This window comes from Catharus ustulatus, chromosome 3 (genome assembly GCF_009819885.2).
Source record: "Catharus ustulatus isolate bCatUst1 chromosome 3, bCatUst1.pri.v2, whole genome shotgun sequence".
Lineage (NCBI taxonomy): Eukaryota > Metazoa > Chordata > Aves > Passeriformes > Turdidae > Catharus > Catharus ustulatus.
This window is the reverse complement of record NC_046223.1, coordinates 116,014,344-116,037,281: the sequence shown is the minus strand read 5'-3', so window position 1 is coordinate 116,037,281 and position 22,938 is coordinate 116,014,344. Positions and strand designations below refer to the sequence as shown.

General features: G+C 41.8%; 1 protein-coding gene across 1 annotated transcript in view; it reads left to right on the top strand.

Moving 5' to 3' along the window:
* The window catches only part of LOC116993648 (fibrocystin-like), a 187,729-nt gene that overhangs the window by 35,455 nt on the left and 129,336 nt on the right, over positions 1 to 22,938 (top strand). The window contains exons 5-10 of the mRNA XM_042779097.1: positions 1,971 to 2,183; positions 14,361 to 14,568; positions 16,650 to 16,798; positions 19,013 to 19,216; positions 19,876 to 20,034; positions 22,508 to 22,641. Coding sequence (XP_042635031.1) covers positions 1,971 to 2,183; positions 14,361 to 14,568; positions 16,650 to 16,798; positions 19,013 to 19,216; positions 19,876 to 20,034; positions 22,508 to 22,641 — 1,067 coding nt within the window. The remainder of the gene's footprint in view (positions 1 to 1,970; positions 2,184 to 14,360; positions 14,569 to 16,649; positions 16,799 to 19,012; positions 19,217 to 19,875; positions 20,035 to 22,507; positions 22,642 to 22,938) is intronic.

Sequence of the window (22,938 nt, the reverse complement as noted above, 5' to 3'; positions counted from 1 at the left end):
GCAATTAAAATACTCATTAAAAATTGTATGAAGAGAAGTGAAAACAGAAATGACTGTATTTCACTGAGAACAGAGCATAGGAAGTCAATAAAGACCTTAGGGAAGATGTCTTTTTTTATGTTAGGAGTGAAATAAATCACAGTGATTTACAGTTCCATTTATAGATTGTGGTGATAAAATTATTAACACTGCTGCTATAAGGCAAAAGTATTTAATAAATATTTCTGTTCTCAGTATGGGCAGGAACAGGATGGTAAATTATATCACAAGGGGAAGATGGACCAGCAGTTCATTTATTGCCAAATAATGCTAATAGAATGAAAACATTAAATATTCTTTCAGAATGCACATTCTTAAAATCAGCAGGTCCAATCTCATTCAAGAGCTTTAAAACTTCTGCTGGTGTCACATATCTTGGGTGGTTTTACATAAAACAAGCTGAAATTTGTTCTGATTCTGGAAATCACAATCCACACAGTATAATTTGCAAAATCTCTGTATGAAATCTCAACACTAATGCATTTGTATGTAGAAAAGTATGTCTAGGGAAAGAGACAATTTACACATGGGAGAGTTGGTGTTTGTGAGAGCAAACCTGTGCTTCCCAGTGGTTATAGGCAAGAAAATGTGAGATTTATCTCTTTGATTAAGCATATTCTGTAAAAAATTCTGTAAAAAATTGTGGAAAGCAAAGAAATCTGAAAAAAAATATTTAATGGGTAGTCCCTATTCAAATACTGCTTTTTAAGCCTAAGAAATGAGGTCTAAGTTATAAGATTTTGTTATAAGCTCAAGAACTCAATGAAACAAGGAAAGCCCCCTCCATGTGAGAATAAAAAAGGAAATCATGATAAGCAGAATATGAGCAATGATCAAGATAGTACTTAATCTGTTTTTTTTTTTTTTTAGTATTAGAACTTCTACCTTCTTTTGCTTTTTTCCTTTTAATATAAATATTGTGGGCAGAGATCACCATTAAAAACTGCTTCCACCATAGCAAACTGGCCATGGGATGAGCTCACAAAGGGAGTGTGGTAGAGCCTTTGTAAGAGGTGTGAAGGTTCCAGACTCTGGGAATTTCCCTGCTCTCTCCTGGGAAATATGGAACAAGGGAGGCATTTGACAGAACTGAAGAGCTTGAGTAAAAAAAAAAAAAAAAAGAAAAAAAAAGGGATGGAAATGGTTTTTCATGCACTATGCATTTAACCCACAGAATTCATTGCTTCAAGAAGTCATTGAGACCAAATATCACAAAAATTTCAAAAACCAGTTCTTTATTACTGGCAAATTTTATCCAGTTATACTAATAGTCAGTAGGAGGAAAATGTTGGCAAGGAATTGAAACCTTATGCTTTGGGGTGAAGCTAACCCCTAATTAGGGATTAAAATGAGGTTTTTATGGGATGGGGAGATCAACTCACAGCTAGCTAAGAGGGAGACATGTCTCACACTGTACTTGGAAGCATCTGGTTTTGAACAGCAGCTGGAAGAGTTTGCAGGATTAAATCAACCACTGATCTAAAGAAGTTGCCAGTTCTCATGTTCCAGAATAGTTTTTCTCTCCCCTCTCCCAGTCACACGTAGTTTGTAATCTAAAAAAGTAACATAATACAAATTAAGTAGGAATATCCCTTTTCAGCATTAAGTGACTTTGTTAAAATTGGGTTTTTCCAAACAGCTTCCTTCAGCTGTGGCTGGAGAGTCTGCCCAGGCTGACTGGCCTTGCTCAAGTGCAGAAATGCTGTAAAATCAAAAATGGACTGGATTAGTCAGGTCTGAAAAATGTTGATAAATATATAAGGAGAAATAAAGAGCAAGGTGGAAAATCCACAAAATCCAATAATATTTTAGCCCTAATTTTGTAATTTTATTGCCAACCCCTTTGTTTACCTTCCTCTTACAGTTCCTTTGACTGTGAGAGAATGACTGACTGAATATATGATTGTTTTTTCTCCTTCTCTTGTGTTCAGGTGGCAAACTCCTGTTTATTGGACCAGGACCTGTGGAACTGCACGCTCATTACATCCTGGTGTCTGATGGAGGAGAGCTCCAGGTGGGATCCCCTGAGGCCCCTTTCCAGCACAAAGCACACATCTATCTCTATGGGAGCCTCCATTCTCCACCATTATTTCCATATGGAGTCAAATTCCTGGCAGTGAGGAATGGGACCCTTTCCATTCATGGTGAGTACATTGCTTTTATTGTCAAAAGCAAAGGACAAATGAATAACAGAAAACAAAACAAGGAAACAAAAAAAAAATACATTTTTGGAAGAAAAATAAATTGACAAAATTTTTGGTCATGATTCTCATAGAGTCATGGAATGGTTTGGGTTAGAAGGGACCTTAAGGACCTGTGGATCCGTACCAACAAGTCCATACCATTCTTATAATGTGGCATAGAAGAATTTAGATATGGAGCCTTTCCTGAAGACTATGAAATGGGTGTATGGGTGTAAAATGGGCATTATTTGATGCAGGACTTTGGACATGGAATTCAAGTCTTCACTACTGAGCTGTTTTAAAAAGCTCTAAGTCCCATAGAGGAGGAGAAGGAAAAAAAGAAGAAAAAACATCTGAATGTGTCATCTCCCTTCCTCCTGTTGGTGGGCATTCACACCCTCCAGCAGGGCTTGGACTTCCACCCTGTGCCCTACAGGAGGAAATTCTCAGAATTCACAGAATTGAAGGTTGGAAGAGACCTTCAAGGTCATCAAGTCCAACCCATGCCCCAACACCTCAATGAGACCACGACACTGAGTGCCACATCCAGTCTTTTTTAAAACACATCCAGGGATGGTGACTCCACCACCTCCCTGGGCAGATCATTCCAGTACTTTATCACTTCTTCCAGAAAAAAACCTTTTCCTAATATCCAACCTGTATCTCCCCTGGTGCACAGCTTGAGGCTGTGTCCTCTCATTCTGTCAGTGCTGCCTGATAGAGAACAACCCCCTCTGAGCACAGCCACCTTTCAGGGAGCTGTGGAGAGTGATGAGGTCACCCCTGAGTCTCCTCTTCTCCAGGATGAACAACCCCAGCTCCCTCAGCTGTTCCTCACAGGGTTTGTGTTCCAAGCCCCTCCCCAGCCTTGTTGCCTCCTCTGGATATGCTCCAGGTGCTCAACATCCTTCCTAAACTGAAAGGACAGAACTGGACACAGCATTCAAGGTGTGGCCTCACCTGTGCTGAGTCCAGGGCAAGAATGACCTCCCTGCTCCTGCTGGCCTCACCATTCCTGATCCAGGCCAGCAGTTTCTGTCTGAGCACAGAAATGTGCTCTTGACCCCTTCATTGAGACACAGGAAGGCTCAATTATTTACTGCCTGTAAAAGGCTTCAGTAATTTCAGTGAGGTGGCTTTGCAGAGCATTTCTACCCCATTTCCTGGAGGATCTCTGTGAAGGAGGGCTATTAGAGCATCTTGGCTGAATTGACTCTCTGTTACTGGCCATTGAGTTTCACACAGCTATCCCAGCCCTGAGCTCAGTAATTCCCTTTAGATTAAAGCTTGCCTTCCAGAAAGGCTTGGTCTTTGGGGATGTCAAGGGAGACAAAAAACAGCTTTTGCCTTAGAGGCTTTTTCCAGGGGATTAATTTGGTTAATCATCCTTTTTTAAAATTTATTTTATTTTTATTTTAAAGAAAGTATTGAGATTTGAATTTGCCTCATAACAGCTTTTGCTGCTTCACTTTCTGTGTCTTCTGCCACTTTGAAGTGTCCTTCTATTCTTGGTTTGACCCCTGTAAGCCAGGATTTTGTCCTTAGATTGTCAGCACTGTACAGCATGAGTCTTCACTTTTCCATGTGGTTTTTTTTTTTTTTTCTGGCAATGTAGGAAAAGCTGGTAGCAACTCCTGGCAGCTGTGCCTCCTGTGCTGCTTCTGCTTTCCATTCCAAGCCCATATCAACTCTGCCTTGGTGACTCCATCACCCACAAAATTGAAGACAAACAGGGCAGAGGGCATTTTGCAGTCTTACCTTCACAATGTGATGGAGGGAGATAAACCCAGGCACCCACATCTGTACCTTTGAGTCTTTTCTCAATGATAATTTATCCATTTTACTCAGAGAGTCTTCATTCCCTAGAAAAACAAGAAGATGAGGTCTGCAATCCAAGCATTACCTGGATAGAGATACACAGAGTCAAAAGTGGCTTGACCCTTAGTGGAAAAAAATTTTTGGTTTCAATTCTTTATAAATAATTGAATTATTGAAATGCTTGTGTGGAAGGGATGTTAAAGACCATCTTGTCCACCCCATTCCATGGGCAAGGATGCCTTCCTCTATCCCAGGTTGCTCAGGGTCCCATCCAAACTGTCCTTGAACATTTCAGGGATGGGGCAGCTCCAGCCTGTGCCAGGGCTTCCCCACCCTCACAGGGAAGAAATTCTTCCCAATATCCCATCTGACCCTGCCCTCTGTCAGTTTGAAACCATTTCCCTGCTCCTGTCCCTCCAGGCCCTTGTTTAAAGTCCCTCTCCAGCTCTCCTGGAGCACTTTTAGGCACTGGAAGGGGCTCTGGGGTCTCCCTGGATCCTTCTCTTTTTCAGGCTGAACAACTCCAACTCTTACTCTATTATTATTATTCCAAACCAATTCTTATTCAAGAAGTCATACCAATTTCTTATTCAACAGATCCAGAGCAGCTATGAAGTCACTTTTAAGCTCTGCACGGCACACAGCCCCAGTGCATGGCTGCAATTATTGTCCATTCAAACCATGTAATCTGCAATTTAACATCGAAGCAGTAGAAGCCTGCTAGAAAACATGACAGAAAGTAGTGGGGTTTTTACTGGGTTTATATTGCTCACACAGGAAAAAAAAAAAAATCTGCTGTTCTGTCTTCAATTTAGCATCAGTCTGGTCTGTGGTACAGAGCAAATTGTGGAGTGTGACAGCCCCTTTCATACATACATGTGTGAAAGAGGCTGACATGCTGTGCAATGTACATTTGTGAGATACATTTATACACACAAATATGTATGTTATCTCAGATCAGAATCATTAAATAAGCAGCTTTCCAAATTCCTGGCTGTCTTGGCAAAGACAGAACCGAGAGCACTTTAATTCCTTTTCTCTTCCAGGCTGGGGATGGTGGGGGATGCTCTGGTGGAATTCAGATGGTTCAGTAAGCGCTGTCAGCTCCTCACTTTGATATGTTAATATGACTCAGGGTTTCCCACAATCCCCCCATGAGTGGCAGTCCTGTGCTCTGGTGGTTGTAGCAGACTGGGAAATTTCACTGTTGCCTTTGGCTTTAGCCAACTCCCCTGCCAGTCAGAGCGTGCCACCCATAAAGTGCCTGCCAATCTGCCGTCACTGTGAGAGGGGCTCCGAGCCAGCCAGGGCAGCTCTGAGTTCTGACAGGGTAATTATGGCCCTTGCATCCGCAGGAGGGGCCTGAGCGGGGCTGGGAGAGTTTTATTGATTGTTCAGAAGGGAAATTTATCACTGTCTCCAGCTCCGTTCGCCCTCTGTTCCCTGAGAAACTCTCCTGACAAGCTTCAGGAGAGGAGTTCAGCGTGGTGGCCTTGGCTGTTCTTGTGCCTTTGTCCTTGCCAGGGAAACTGGAGGCACCAGTGGATGCTGAGTGGGGCAGGAACTGGGCAGAGAAGCTGCATCAAAACAAAGAACACCCAGCCTGCCCTTGTGACAGGTGATCTTGGGTTCCTAACACTCCTATCATGAGATCCCAGAATGGTTTGGGTTGGAAGAGACCTCAAAGCTCATCCAGTTCCAAACCCCTGCCATGGGCAGGGACATCTTCCACTGTCCCAGGGTGCTCCAAGCCCCATCCAGCCTGGCCTTGAACACTGCCAGGGATCCAGGGGCAGCCACAGCTTCTCTGGGCACCCTGTGCCAGGGAACAATTCCTTCCCAATATCCCATCTAAACCCACCCTCCTTCAGCTTAAGACCATTTATTCTTGTCCTGTCCCTCCATCCCTTGTCCCCAGTCCCTCTCCAGCTCTCCTGGAGCCCCTTTAGGCTCTGGAAGGGGCTCTGAGCTCTCCCTGGATCCTTCTCTTCTCCAGTGAACACCCCCAGCTCTCCCAGCCTGGCTCAGAGCAGAGATATTGCCACATTGAAAAATCTCAAATGTCTTTTCCATTTTCAGCAGCCCTGTGTAGGTGATCTCGTTATTCCATTGTGTCCCCTCAAAACAGACTGTGACTCTTTCCAAAAAAGACCAGCAGTTTTGTCAGGCATTAATCTAAAATTTCATGTCAACACTCTGGTGGGAAAGAATCTGAGCTGTGAGCAACCCATTCTAGTGCAAGGTGTCCCTCCCTTGGCAGGGGGCTGGAACTGGATGATCTTTAAGGTCTCACAAAACCTCTTGTGATTCTGTGGTCCTGTGAATTCCCTGAATTTTGACTAATAATTTGTATCCCCTCAGTTAGATGAATGATGTTACACTTCAGATTAAAAACGTGCTGCATTCACCTTGTCCAAAGGTGTGTGGTAAAGAAAAAACAATATCCTGAGGGTTTTGGTTTAATAACTTACCTATTTATAATCAGGATAATTAAAACAGAGGTGTCAGCAGTCACTTCAGTGCTCTAAAATCATGGCCAGTCCTGCTGCAAAGAATGTCACTGCATTTGCAATGGAGAAAATTATATTTTAGAGTAAAATCTGCATGACTTCTATCCCAGATTTCTCTGCAGCCAAATCAATCTGATACTTTTTCAGGGTTAACTTGGGGAAAAAAACCAAGTATTTTTTATCAGTTGAACCAATTATTAATTTTAATTGCTTTTAATCAATAATAAAACACAAAAATATTTGTGAGCTGTGCACTGTGCTCTACAAAGCCTGTGCATTCCTCCAGAGATCAAACATTTAATCAAATGCCTCTTGCTTTGCCTCCATTAGGCAGTGTTATGTATCTGTGCTGAGTTTGAGATTAAGAGATCATAGACAACATGAGAGAATTTGTTCTGCTTTACTCACATATTAAAAAGAAAAAAACTTCCCAGGGGAAAAAAAAGGGGGAAAAAAAAAAGCTGGAGCAGGGGGATTCAAGATAGGGTGCAGAGATCTGTTAGGGAAAAGATATTTTTTATTAGTCTGCTGAAATACACCTATTCAGTAAATGTTATTTTTCACTACCTGAACCTCCTGATTTCCTGAGCCTGCTCCCATAGGTTGGTTTTCTTTAGGTGCCAGCTATTCTGAGAGGGGGCTGCAGGAGTCTTTTTGCCTGCTGTGACAGAGTTTTTCCTTTCCAAGACCTTGACTTTAACATGATGCATTAAAGCAGATGGCTCTGGAACAGAAGGCTGAGCTGCCTTGAATCCCCCCGTGTTCACCAGGGGTAAGAAACTGCACTTAGGCACTTCCCATGGAGTAACTAATGTACAATGACTTGTGCCTTCACTTTCTTATTCACAAATATAAGATGACCATTAGATTTTAAAGACCTAGCAGATGGGGAAAAAAAAAAAAAAAGAGTTGGGTTCAGGGCAAGCTGCTGTGTCTTTCACAGTTTGCCCTTCTTTCTAACAGAAATGCATCTATTATCTTTGATTTAAGCTTAAATCAATTGATTTGTGTGTTTAATCTTAATGAGAAAAACATGATGGGAAGAGGACAGAGGATGGATATTAATATATATTATATAATAAAGATAAATGTAATATAGGTAGTAAAGATATTAATATAATATAATACAATACACACTGGAATGGAATGGAATGGAATGGAATGGAATGGAATGGAATGGAATGGAATGGAATGGAATAGAATAGAATAGAATAGAATAGAATAGAATAGAATAGAATAGAATAGAATAGAATAGAATAGAACAAACTAGGATAGAATAGAATATATAAATATACCACAGCTAACATATTAATTTGTGAGTCCAGACAGCGTGCAGGTCTGTGGTTTGTTACAAATGTGGATGCATATTATGTATTAAATAATTTCTTCCTTCACATTTTCAAATATAACATCAAAATACCAACAAAACCCAGGTTATTGGCTGAAGGAGGAGAACACCAGCAGGAAGTTCAGGGTTAATTTCCACCCTAATAGGAGAAAGTTTGGGCTTCCCATGGAGGTGGTGGAGGTGTTCAAGCATCAAGTGGACGTGGCACCCATTTAGTTGACAAGGCAGGGCTTGGTCACAGGTTGGACTTGGCCTTGGAGGTCTTTTCCAGTCTGAATGATTCTGTGATTCTCTGATTCTGTGAAGTTTGGCAAACTGAGAGGCCTGGAGCCAGCCCTGGCTTCCCACAGAGCTGCAGGCTGAGCCAGGCAGGGACCCTCCCTTTGGGCTCACCCTCACTTTTCCTGGTGCCAAATTCTCTTCCATCGCATTTTGGGGGATGCAGGAACCTGATCTTAGCCTGGCCATGGTTGTGGTGCCCCACATCCCCACTCCTGCAGGGAGAACTCCCTGTCTCATTCCACAGCAAACACACAAAGTGTCACCAGCTGTCTGCAGCTCCCTGCAGGATCCACTGACCCTGGGCTGCCACAGCTGGAGCTCTTTGTTCCTGGGGTCTGCCCAGAGACCTTTTCCTCCGTGGCATCTTTGGCTGTGAGCTCGTTCTAGGTGTGGAGCATGGATTTTGGTTTGTGCCATGGCATTACAGGAATATTTTTCCCCTTAGCAAAGTGACTGGAGGATTTCTGATTAAAGGCAATGCTTGGAAATTTGTGCAGGGAAGCTGCATTTTCTGCAATGCAAATTGTCAGAAAAGGGCAAAAATGAGAGTTTCTATAGATCTGTTTGACCACAAAACCCTTCCCATCCTCAGTAAGAACCTAGGATCATGGAAAGGTTTGTGTTGGAAGGGTCCTTAAAGTAATTTCATTCCAACCCCTGCCATGGCAGGGACATTTTCCACTAGACCAGGTTGCTCCAAGCTCCATCCAACCTCACCTTGAACACTTCCAGGACAAGGACATGATCATCCTTGCTTTCTCCAGGGTGCTGTTGAAAGATATTCAGGTGGAAATGCTTTAAGTGAAAACTGAATGGGAAACATTCAGCAGGACTAGGTCACTTTCAAGGATATTTCCCAGTGGAGAAAATAAAAGTTATTCAGTTTGTCCTCTTGTCCAGATGATGTCAGATTTTTTTATTTTTGCTCACTGAGAGAGGATTTAAGATCAGGTTGGATGGGGCTCCTATAACCTGATTCTGCTGGTGTTCCTGCTACTTCAACAGCTGGACTAGGTGATCTTTAAAGGTCTCCTCCAACCCAAACCATTCTCTGACTGATTCCAGTCTATGATTTGAGCCCACCTGAAATACCCAGTGTGGTCCTGCTGCAGCTTCTTGTCACAGAGCTGATAAACTCTTGGCTGTCCTAAGGGTTATAAGGAGCAGTTATAAATCAGAAAGGACTTTGATTTCCCCTCGGGGAGGGAATGAAAAGCTCAGTGCAGTGGCTGTGGCAGGAAAGCTGCTCTGCATCTCCCCAGGAGCTGCCACACACAGCAGTGAGTCCTGCAGGACTACATGGGGTGGAAAAGCAGCAAAACCAAACAAAAAAACCCCCCAAACCCCCAAAACAAACCCTGACAAACTCCTCTCATTGCAAAATAAGCTAAAACCATGCAAATGCTTGAAGAATATACCTAGGATTGGAATTAACAGAGTGAAAATATAGCTGGAAATGTTTAAGTCCAGAGTGTTGGCAGCTCACAGTTCAAGCAAATGTTTTTTAACATATTTGAAAAGATAGGAAAGCAACTTTCATTCTTCTTTTTTTATTCCCTACCCTGTATGGCCAGTGACTGGACTAGTCACTGCAAGACCTGTGACATTAAAAAAAAAATAAATTATAAAATCCAGGTTCATAAAATAATTTTTTCTACTCCTTAATTAAGGATCTGTCACTTGAAGTTCCATTTGGCCATAGAGAACTGTAGCAGCACATTTGTGTCCTGTCCTGACTAAAGAGGCTTTCTGAAAAAGATTTTCTATTCCTTTTAACTTAAGGAATTTTATCCTTTATCATTTTTATGGTTTGTTTTGTTAACTGAAGCAACTGCAGCAAAATGTCTTTGTCATGGATCTAAAAATATATTTTTAAACACTCATCTTTTTCCTGAAGCACCAGTTTCCAATGGCTGCACTGCCAGTTATCACTTTAACATTTGAAAATTTTGGTATGGCCAAGCTAAGTTTGATTGGAAAGTGCAGTTTGGGTCAGGAAAAGGGAATAATAATAAAGGCTTATGACAACTGAAAAGAAACTATATTCCTAAAATAGTCTGACACCTGAAATGCTGTGGGAAAGTGTGATGTATTTTATTACCAGAGATAATCATAGAGTTGGTTTGGGCTGGAAGTGACCTTAAAGGTCTAGTTTCAACTCCCTGCCATGAGTGGGTGTTTTTTTATAGTCTTTAAAAAACAAACAAGCCAACAAAAAAAGGAAAATAAAAACAAAAAAAACCCCCAAACAGTTGTAATCTAGCTGTAAAACAGTTGAATTATATTATTAACTTTTCTTGAATTTTATTTTGCTTTTTTGGGGTTTTTTTTGGTTTGTTTGGGTTTTTGTTTTTTTGGGTTTTTTTTGGTGGGGGTAGGAAAACCGCTTCCTTTTCACTTTATTCCTGGAAATTGAAAGCTCCTATTCCCATTTACACTAAAGATTTGCAGTATAACTACAACAGATTGACAGATTATCTGCAGTGTAATTTGTACATTCCCAGTAAGTAGATTTTGTGTCTGAGTTCTCATAAATTCCTTTTGTAGAATAAAGGATCTCATTACCTCAACTCTAAACACCAATAAACAGTCAGAAAGTGTAGAAGAGCTTTCTAGAACAACTCTGTGTTCACAACTGAGTTAATTAATTTGTGGTGAATAGAAGCGAAGATGAGATGCAGCAGGGTCCTGGATGCTAGAGGAGAAGGTTCAAGCCCTGCTGCCCCATCACAAAAAGGGGAAGTTTTTAAAAAAAAATTTAAACAACTTTTGGGAGAAATGCCAACAGACCCATGACAGGCTTAGGACTGGAACCAGTTCTCTTAAAACCCATTAAAAGATTCCAGATTGTACCAACACCCCCTTAGATTTAAGGTGGAATTCATGTAACCAAATGGAAATGTATGGAAGGCAGAAGTTCCTCTCAAGAGGAATAGAAGTGGGCAGGCTGTGACTGTGGAAGACTGAAGACAGGCTGGAGTTTAATTAAAATGAGAGTTGTTTTCTGGAAAGTTGTTCCCTGGAGGGAGGGGGATTGATAATAAAAAGTAACCAAGATATCAGCACCTCGTGGTGTCCTGGCACAGAGCTGGAGGTGACTCAGGTGACACCTTCCACTCTCCCAGGTTACTCCAAGCCCTGCCCAGCCTGGCCTTGGACACTTCCAGAGATGGGGCAGCTTCTCTGGGCAGCCTGTGCAGGATCTCCCCACCCTCTGACTTGAGAATTGCTTCCTAATATCCAATCTAAATCTCTCCTCTCATACTTTAAAGCCATTTCTTCTAGTCCAATCTGTAGCTGTTGGTGTCCTATCCCTACTTAGGTCTGGGTGCAACCAGATATAGGTGACATAGCCCACACAGATTTATGAAATGTTTTGTGTTAGAGGCCATAAGAAATTAAATTCATACTTTTTTTCCTCAGTAGTGGCATTGTAATAATTCATTGTAACTTATTCTTAATAATTTTACCTCTAACAGGAGGCATAACCAGAGTCCTGATGCCAAGATGTTCCTAATCTAAACCTTTGTGATTAATTCATTTGGAATTAATTTTCAAATTTGCTTTTCTAGGCTGCACCATTCTGCTCTGCTCCATATTTTAGGGTGTTAAGTCATTTAGTAAAGTGTTCAATTCTCCTATGCCTGCAACACCTTTTTGTGTCTGAGGGCTCTGTCCTGTACCTTTAACATGAAGTCACTTCTGCTTTAGATCTCAAGATTTTTTTTCCCCAACTCATGCTTACTTAATTATTAAAAATGAGTTCAATAATTAAGAAGTTATACAGATTCATCTATTTTTCAGCATTTGGAGTGTTTCTGCTTGCAGGAGAAGAAATAATTTAAACATACCACAGCTGTTGGTCTTTTAAACAATTTCCCCTCAAACAGGTAATTTATTTACCTGTTGCACAGCCCAAACCCAGGCACTGAAGGTTATTTATGAACTTTGCATGTTTTATCCCAAACAGAGTTTCTTTTCAAGGGGAATATATTATAATTAGGACAAAGAAACCTCAGTTGTGGTCCCTCATTGACACCAGAAAGCTGTCACTGACAATACCTTGTGTCTCTCTTGTGTGCTGCTGGAAGTAGAGGAGATTCTGACCTGAAGGTGTTGAATGTGGCAATATCAATGGGAAGCAAGGAAATGGATAAATGTGATGCTTGGTGGTAGACATGGAAGAGCTGAGATAATGGTTGGACTTCATGGCCTCATAGGTATTTTTTAATCTAAATGATTTTATGACTCTATGAAAGTGGAATCTACTAGACTTGTCTGTTTGGCTTTCCCTAAGAAAAATATACTGAACTTATTGGGAAATGGAAGTGGCTTTTGAACATGCAGAGAAATATCCCACCCCACCTAGATCATCAGGAAAAAGGTTCCTCTATAAACTGGGGAATGGGGGACAGGTAGCTAAGCACAGTAAGAAGTAAAAACAAGAAAAAGGAAATAAAGGAAATGGGGGAATCCTTGGATGTCTTGAATATTCTTTTAGAAGAAAAAAACCCAAACAATTGAGAATATTTTATATAATTTTTTTTTTGAGTCAGAGCTTGAAAGTGAAAGGAAAAAAAGCCTGAAAAAAGCCTTTTCCACTGGAGCATGCTTTGAATGCAGAGTGGGTTTCCCACTCCTCAGTGGCAGGAGTTGCTGCCCAGCAGAGCTGCTGTAGAGTGTTGTGTGACAGATGAACTCCACAGGGGTCACTTGTGTGTCTGGACACAGATGCACGAGAGCACACATCAACACAGGCACACAAATCAACTCCATAAACAAAATGTCCAGAGCTGGGGAGAATTGGTGCAGTGCTCCATGTGCAGATGGCTGCTGCCAGTCGTTGGCTTTTCTGCCAGTCCTGAAAATTCAGGAGAATCACTCAGTGGAAGGTAAAGGAATAAAGATGAAGAGAGTGCTGCTGGTGAAAGAATGCACAGAGGATGATACTAAGAGGGGTTTTTTGAGCTGTATTGAGGATGAGGTCTTTGATGTCTGAACGGAAGGTGGGTTTTGGCTATGTCTGAATCAGAAATCAGTGTGGCCCTATAGAGGCAGAACTGTGGGGTGAAGGATGGATGTGCTGAGGATGCAGGGTCCACGTGTTCTGGGGATACTACAGAGTTATTCCAGTCTGGTTCCATTGGCTCCTGCAGTGTTCTGTGTGTCCCACTGCATTTCAGCTCCTGCACTGGTTTCACAGAATCCCAGGATGGGTCAGGTTGGATGGCACCACTGGAATCATCTGGTGCCACCTCCCAGCTCCAGCAGGGCCATCCCAGAGCTCAGGGCACAGGGCTGTGTCCAGATCATTCTGGAATATCCCAGTGAGGAGACTCCAGAGCCTCTCTGGTCTCTGTTCAGTGCTCGGTCACTGCCCATCATTGACACACAGAGCAGGTGCTCATGTATCCTTCAAGATAAAAGAATATAAAGATTTGATTCTTCTGTGATTCTGTTGTGACTTTATTGTCTTGGAGGTGCTACTTCTTATTTCCACCTTCATTAAGGAATGAGTTGGGACATTAGAATATAAGTAATGAAGACACTGGAGTATAAGGAACAAACAGGATGTGGGCAGAGGAGTCTGCTTAAAATAATTTGAAAATGATTTATTGGATGCAACCTCTACACTCAGTGATTTCTGCTATTATTACTTTCCTTCAGTATAACCAGGGAGGAGACTTGCTGAGGGCTAAAGGTAAATGATGATCTATTGCAAGGGAGGGAAGGAAAACTATTCTAAAGGTGGGTGTGTGAGGCACACACTCTCCCCTGATGGTATTCAGTGTGTTGGACCTCACTGGACCAATCTGGAAAAGGAAATGCCAAAAGTTAAAGCAAACTTCAATAAGGGAAGAAAGGATGGTTATAGGGCAAGAATTTTCATTGCCAAGGCTTGTTATACACAGATTTCATAGAATCATCGCATTACTGAATGGTTTTGGTTGGGAGGAACCTTAAAGATCAGCTCATTCCATCCCCCTGTGATCAACAGGGACATCTCCCTGCTCTGAGCACTGTCCAACCCAACCCTGCCTTGAACCAGGAGTTGGTTCAAAAACTCCTCTTTTTTTTTTCTTTTTTTTTTTTTTTTTTTTTGTTTTTTGGGTTTTTTTTGTTTGCTTTTTAAATTGATTGACTTGATTTTTTAACATTTTTTTTCCTTGTTCTTTTCAGGCTGGATGCCCCAAGTAGTTTCCACACGCTTGAAATCATCAGCTAATGCTGGTGACACACGATTAGTGCTCCAGGAACCTGTTGATTGGCAAGCTGGTGATGAAATCCTGGTGGGAAGTTCAGGCCTTGGAGATGCACAGCAGCAGGAGGAAATGGCTTTTATCCAGTCCCTGAACAACACAGAGCTGCAGCTTAGATCACCACTCAGGTATCCTTTCAGGAGCCAAGGAGATTTTCACAGCAGAGAACTAAACAAGGAGAAAATTTGATCAAAGTCAGGATTTGCTGTTCCCTGTGAGACATAATAACTATATCAATCCCTTTAACAAAAGTGGCCAGTGGTATTTCAGTTCCTCACTCCCCCTAAAGGTAGTGGACGTTCAATCCTGAATGTTTAAATTTTATCTTTAAATTCTGTATCATGCCCTTCAACTCAGAAAACCTTTGAAGCAGAAAGCACTGATGGCCAGTAAAATCCAGTGATGTCAGTATAGGAATGACAAAGAAATTTCCTGCATAGTCAGTTTATTGAGAAAGTGCATTTTTTAATACAAAAAAATGTATTACTTGTGTAAAAAATTTTTTTTCTCTTGACTGATTTTCTTAAGTAATACATTCAAAGTGAATTTTTTCACAATGGAAATCTGCTTACATATTTCCAGTGAGTGTTAATTTCACTGCCTTACACTCTCTTAATTTACTGTGCATGGAGATCTTGGACAGACTGAAAATTGCACTTCTTATCATCTCCAATGCTGAAACACATTATCTCTCTAGAGGCAACCTAACTCCAATGCCCAGGAAGATTAAGGTATAATTTTCAGAAATAATTTGGGCTTGAGAAGAAAAGCCCTGGTGGTTTTCACCCAAACAATATCTTGGGAAGAGAAATCAAAAGCTGAAATATATTCTTGTAAATAGAATTATAGAATATCCTAAATTGAAAGGGACCCACAAGGATCACTGTTCCTGTTATTGGCCTTGCATAGAGAAATTCCAAAATCTCCACCATGTGCCTGGAAGTGTTGTCCAAATGTTTTTTTGAGCTCTGACAACCTTGGGGCTGTAACCATTTCCCCTGGGGGCTGTTCCAGTGCCCAACCACTCTGTGGATGAAAAGCCTTATCCTAATAACACAACAAAATATAACAGTAATTTCACGATTATAAGCCGCACCATTTTGACTAAAATTTTGGTCCGAACCCAAAGTGCGGCTTATAATCAGGTGTGGCTTATATATGGACAAAGAAGGAAAAGTTGCTGTTTTAGTTTGGAGGACAGGTGTCTGCTGAGAAAGGCAGGAACTTCTCTTTGAAATGGAGAATGTAAACCCCCTCCCTCCAAATTATTATAATTTTGAAATCAAGGGGCTCTCAGGCAAAGATACGGGAATTAGGAATAACAGTTCTTTACTAGGGAAATTAAAATAGAAATACAGCACTACAAAGAACAAACCCCAAACCCTGACACAGTCAGAGTACAACCTGACACCCGTCAGGCAGGGTGTTGGCAGCAGTCCCATTCCATGGTGGCTGCATCCTCCTGCAGTGACAGATGTGGCTCAGTTGGAGCAGTGCTCCTGTACAAGGTGCAGTTTCCCTCCGGAGCTCCAGTGGGGATGTGGAGAAATCCGGTTTTCCTCTGGAGTCCAGTGGAGAAAGGGGCTCCCTTAGTGTCCCAAACCTCTGTTTTTATCTTGGTAAGAAATGTTGGGCTCTTCCCCCTGGCTGGAGCAACTCCCAATGGGATGCAGTAATTTTATCAGTGCCACAGTGGGACTCAATGGCCATGAGCAGAAAATGACTGGCTGGAGGAAGGATGGCTGTGAAAAGATAAAGAACAATGCCCTGCCTGGTTTCAATGGATGGCCCATTAGCAGAATATCTCCCGTGGAGATCAGGATCACTGCCCCCACCCTCAACAGATGGTGATAGAACAGAGACCTTTTATCACACTCTGTATTGTAATGTGCAGTTTATAATCAGGTGTGGCTTATGTATGGACAAAGAACAAAAAGTTGCTGACACCCGGAAGTGCGGTTTATAATCTTGAAATTACTGTATATACATAATCTAAGGAAGGTTTGAGCACTTGTAAAACAAAAAGATGAAATCAAACATCAAAAATGAAAAGCCTGTCTGGCATTGGATGTGCCACTGTCCCTACTGAGAAAGGACTGAGACCAGCTCTGAATTTGAGAAGTTATGGTCATAAACATAAATGACAAGGAATTATAAATGCAATTCTTTCCACCTGGCAGGTGCAGATGCTGTTTTTGTCTTTCACCAGGTACCCCCACAGTGCTGGAGAGGGATGGGGCAATGGCCAAGGTGTGCCTTCCAGTGCTGTGGTGGCACTGATCAGCAGGAGGGTTGTTGTTCAAGGAAATGTCACGCTGGAGAGGCTGTCCCACCTCAGGCAGTGTGCAAATTCAGGTGAGGAGGTCTTTTCTCACAGAAATGTACTGAGGAGGAAAACTGCTCCATTAAAATCCCATTGTGGCAGCATCACTGTGCATTAGAACTCTTTCTTCCTCCAATAACTTTGAGACATTCCAATGCCAGGAAAGAGAGTTTGTCTTTCCAAACATTGTTTGACATTGAAGTGTGAAGTCTTGGGAGTTGAACTGCACTTCATTGTAATATCTCAGATGTATTATTTTCACACTGTTGTTTCAAGCCATCTTGGGAAAGACCCTTTAGCTTTGCCTGAGCCTAAGGGTGTAGAAAAGAAAGTATCTTCTGAAAACATGCTTCAGTGTACATAATATATTAAATTTTTAATTGTGTTTACTGTTTAGTCACTTTAAGAAGGAAAAACAAAACAGCCCAATGCTATTTGTACTCTTTAGTGTAAAATATTGAGATGTTGTTTAGTGTTTAGGGTTGCCAAGGAAAAACTAACAGGTGATGCATAAAGCATCACTGGTGAAAAAATGTTAAATATCTCAGTTCTCCTTTAGTTTTACCTGTATGACATGCCATGGAGTTTGACAGGTGGATTCCTGATTTACACCATCTATTCAGGAGGCAGAATCAGACACAGTGATTATAATGTGAGGAGAGTTAGGTTATCTGGCAACCCAGGTGTAAGGTTTTCTTTAAAAAAAAGTGCCTTGGGCTTTCAGACTGTGACACAAGACTTCATTTGCTATCCAGCAGCCAACTGCTTATATTACTCATGGATTTATGGTCCATTTTGTGTGGAACTCATAAATATAGGCTCTGAAACGCACTCACCGTTTGAGGTTTTTATTTGAGTTTAAGGATAGGAGGATTTCTTAGAGGAGTCACCAGAAGAGGAGTGAGCAGTGCTTTTTGTGGTTAATTTACCTTCTTTAAAAGAAAAATGAGCATAACTGGGAATCAGCAAGCAGTGCTGAAATTTGAGATCCCCTCTGCTCTTCCACTGAACAAGCCCAAGTAACACATCCAAAGTCTGAATCTCATAGCAAAATGCCTCACACCCATGGAAGGGTCTGTCAGGAATTTTACCCAGCCCTATGATTTAATTTTTTTGGTCATTTCATGGAATCTAAGAATGGTTGGGTTGGAAGGGAAGTTAAAGATCATCTCATTCCATCCTCCTGTCACAGGCAGGGACACCTTCCACTGTCCCAGGGTGCTCCAAGCCCTGTCCAGCCTGGCCTTGGACACTTCCAGGGATCCAGGGGCAGCCACAGCTTCTCCCTAATCTCTATTCTTGTCTTGAAACTGTGGGTAGTAACAGTTCTCCGTCCATCTGCAGGGAAAGTCAGGAGAGCAGAGTTAAAAAAAACAAAACCCAAGATGCCTCATTTCAGTTTAGTTCGATACATCCATGCCCAATCTCCTTTTCAAGAACCTTGCTTAAGGAAAATCAATGTCAAATCCCTCTTTCTCGTGCATACAATTATCTAAAATTAACTCCAAGGAGCTGTCCAACACATGGAACTGCAGCTTCCTGCTTGTTTTGGTACATGTCCCTTCAAAATGTCCAGACTTTTAGGTAAAGAACCATGACAGTATTTTGAAGGAGCATCAAAAATGTTTGCTTGTGTTGCCTTTGGGCCCATATTTGAGATCCCTGCTAGGGGTGCTCACTGGGTCAGTGGGGAGGATTTCCCTTGCACATCCCACCCCAGGGAGATGTTAGTGTAGAAACATAATCACAGGATGATTATATGAAGGTGTTTTTATTGAGGAGCTCTGGGAATCAGGGGTACAAACCCAAATGTGACTCTCAAATGGATTCGAGAGGGACATGTTTTTATACCCTTTTGTTATGTAACTATATAATAATTATTAACCCATATTGTTCTATTGTATACACTGATCTTATCCAAGCATGGATTCTTGTGATTTTCATCAGGTCCCCAAATATCCTTTCTCATGATTCTTGTTTCGATTACATCACTTCTCATGATTCTCAATACGATTAAACAATAATATATTCAACTTACCACACAATTATTACATTTAAAAGTCATATTATTTATCACATGATGATTACACAGGTGCAGTTTCACATGATTCTCAACAGTCATTCCCAGGGCCACCAGACCCAACCTTTCTCTGAACCCCCTGAATCTGTTGTATACAATTCCCGTGATTTCAGAAACTTTTTAACCCTTCGCTGTCAGAGAGGGTGCTGCTCACAGCTGTCTCTGGGTTGTGTCCTAGGTGGCTCTGGGTGTTTGTACCAGAGGAGTGAGAGGCAGCTGGGCTCTCGGGAGCTGGGAGCCATCCTGGTTGTGGAGGCATTCCAGGGACAGGGGACCCGGCTCCAGCTGCAGGGCGTCCAGTTCCGCCACGTGGGCCAAGCGTTCCGGCACCACTGCAGTGCCCTGGCTCTTACTGGCAACACCTGGCTGCCAGGTGAGTTGTCTGCACTGGAGGTACCCACCTTCTCCTGCCCCAAACTGGGGCAGGCACCCTCAAAACCTTCTTGGCTCTTGAGCCAGTTGGCTGATTGGATTGTTAAATGTGAAAAAAAACCCTCCCTTCTAATCTAAGAGTTGTTTCACCTGCTGCACTTCCTTTGTATCAGCTCTGAATCCACTAATGAATCCAATGAATCCACTAATACACTATGAGGGAGCCCAAAAATGGCTCAGGGCTGGCTAATTGCAAGGGCCAACTTTTAATTCTATCACCCAGAGGTTAAGGAATATATTAAGCTCTTTTGACTTTGTCACTGTTAAATTCCAAATTCATCTCTGTGGAAGTGTCAGAGAGGACTCTGAAGACTGGTGGTGGTAGAGGCAAGTTAGGTGGGCTCAAGGAATGTTTTAAGGGTGCTGGATGGATTTTCCCTTCCAGATAAGCAACATTTGCACCTCTCATAGAATCATAGAATGGTCTGAAAAATCTTCTCATTCCAACCCCTCTGCTATGGACAGATGTGCCACCTTCTTCACTGAGTAAGGGTCAGGGGTTCCTGGTGGCAGAAGGCAGCACTGGGCAGGATCTGGATGATGGGAAGGTCACTCATCATCCAGAGCAGGGGATAAAATATCTGCCCTCAAGCTGCAGAGTGATTTTTGCTCACACCACTCGCTTCTTTGCAGACTCTTACATCCGTGGCTGTTGTGTTCTGGACTCCTTTGGCCAAGGCCTCCGTCTGACAGGGATCTCCAACCTCAGTGTGGACAGCAATGTTTTCTACAACATCTCAGGCCATGGGCTTCTCCTGGGTAGGTGGAGCAAATATCCACACTACACATTTACATGGAAATGCCTTTGGAGGAAAGAATGGCAGATCCTTAACTGCTCTCTGAGAGCTTTAATCACATCTTCTGCAATTTCTGGTGCCAGTGAATTTGGAACAAAGCTCCCACAATTCCACACACAACTCATAGCAGATACTTCCATTTGACTTCTCAACTATTTTCCAGTTAAAAATAGTGGATTTTTTTTCTAGGGGATTGATTAATCTATCTTTGGAAAAGTATCATATGCAATACTTAAGACCACAGCTCAGTGAAGCATTTAAGAACATATTACCTTTAACTTCAGTCATTTGATGTTGAAGATAATGGAATGAAAGCATATGTTAAAAGTTAACCAGAGGATTTAGCACTTAAATAAATTGGAGCTTGGAGCAACAAAAATGTTAAACAACAAAATATTTCTCCTAACTAACCACCAGGAGACTGACTTAGAGCATCTTGTTCTGGGGTGTCATGCCTGAATACCTAAAGATATAGCTCGATTTTTGTTTTCCATAAGAGATAGGACAAAAATGACCAATTATGAGATAAACAGAGTGGAAAAGCAGAAAGCATTCAGTTCTGATCCTGTAGTTCCTCATACACAGCAAATCCCTGTGCTGGTGCTGTGTATAAACACAGTGAGGTGTGACACATCATGATTTAAACAGGGAAGATAATAAACCCAAGGTGGTTATAAACACCTTGCAGATGAAGAGAGCTGGATCAGAGATGCAAGGACTTGGCCAAGCTGATGTACAGAGCCCTTGCAGCCAGGGGGAAGCAGAGCAGGAGCTCCAAGCTGCTGGCAGTCCTTGGCTCACTCAAGTTGGGGTCAGTGTCTGAATTAAAGGACTCTGAGCTGAGCTGGAGTTGCAGCCTGAATACACCTTATCCTCAAGATGCTTTTAATGGCTTCACTGTCAGCAGCTCCAGAGGGTCTGATGGATTAATTTATACATAATTTTGTTGCCTATGACGGAATATTTATTATAGCTGGCTCTTTGCAGCTTTGGAATTGGATTCTCTCAGTGATTTCACCTAAATTCCTTATTTTCAGAGGGTTTGCAAGATCATCACAAAGCATCACTCTAGGCTTAAAATTATTGACACACAAGGTCTAAGCTTGAAAGCCAAAACCTCAAAATCCTGTAGGGCTGTCAAAAGGACTTCTTTAGGATCCTGTTAACACTCTGGTAGTAGCATTGTTTGTAGTACAAGCAGACTGGAAAAAATTGAGAAAGCTGATTCTCTCAAAAGGGAAGGCTAAAAGTGTTTACTGCTATCCCAAAAATCAAAGGGCACAGATTTTCTTGTGAAGTGGCTTATATTTGGGGTAGTAATGATTTGGGAAGGGATCTGTATTATGAATAATAGAACTTGAGCAGGTGTATTTGAAGATAATGACTTCTGATGGATAAACAAAACTAGATGGATGTGATTTGCTCCTGATGTAGGCCAGAGAGAATGGCCTGTGCACAGATTCCACACAGGATTCTATTTTTCATTCTGCTTTCAGAAGAGCAGCAGTGCTGATGGTGGAATCATGGAGTCATTAAGGTTGGAAAGACCTTCAAGGTCTTCCTGGTTCTGGAATTTCAGCCATTAAACCGACCCTGCCAAGGCCACCACTAAACCTTGTCCCCAAGTGCCATATCTCCATGGCTGCAGCACTCCAGGGATGGTGCCTGCACTTCCCTGGGCAGCCTGTTCCACCTTTTAGGTGAAGAAATCTTTCCTAATATCCAACCTAAACCTCCCCCAGAGCAACTTGAGGCCATTTCCCCTTTTCCTGTCAATGTGTCCTTACTTGGACTTGGCTTGCTTGAGTCTGTCCACTTCTTGCAATTGGGCAGCCCATTTCTTTACCATGTAGTTTAAAAAATATTTATTTTGTTTTTTCCTTCTTACTCCTATGCTGTAACTAGATCTGGGGTGCCCCAAGAGTTTGTGTTGTCTGATCAATTGGTTGATTGATTTTTCCCTTTCTCTTCTCCTACTCCATTTCTTAGAGGAGAACCCCCCACTTCTGTGCAGAGGTGCACCAGGTGTTTTTCAGCCTGTTTAGAAATTTTCTTACATGTAAGTAGGGCAGTGAATGCAGACAGGAGATGAAGAAGACTTTGAATTCTAGTACTGCCAGGGGCATGCCTGTGTGTGCATAGGTGAACCTCTTCCCCACTCTGAATCTCTTTTCCCAACTGCAAATCTGCTTTATAATACATATTTTATATATTTTCACCATAAACTTGCAGTCCATAACATAGGACTTGTGGTATAGTCACATATAATACCTCAAACAGAGAAATATATGTGAATATAACACCTGGAATATATTGGAATGAGGATCGTGCCAATAGGAGGTTTCTAGCTATATGTACATTTATTTTTCTTTTTACTTCCTCTTATTTTTTTACTTTTAATTTTTTTTTCTTCATATTTTTTTTTTCTTTTAAAGGTGAGGGACTGGAAGAGGAGAACAAAATCAGTAACAACATAGTGATTGGTCTTTCTGTTACTGATGGTTTATCCAATATTGAGGCACTGTCACCAGCAGGGATCTACATCAGGGCTCCTGCCAGCCACATCAGGGTAAGGAGTTCTGGTATAAGACATAACATTTCCTTTCTAATCAAAGGTATCAGAAAGACACAGTGCTTCATTTATCTGGGAGATCAAATACACAATATTTGTTTCTTGGCTGAGCTGTCAGAACCTGTGCTTGTGATGGGATATTGAAACAAGTGCATATTGCAAAATAAATTATGTTCCTGGGTAAATTTATTGCTGAGAATTTTGCTGTGTTTGAGTGGAATGGAATATTAAAGTGAAATAATTCATCCTGAGGTAATTTTAAATGTTGTTTTATTTTATAATGCTCAGGTGTTG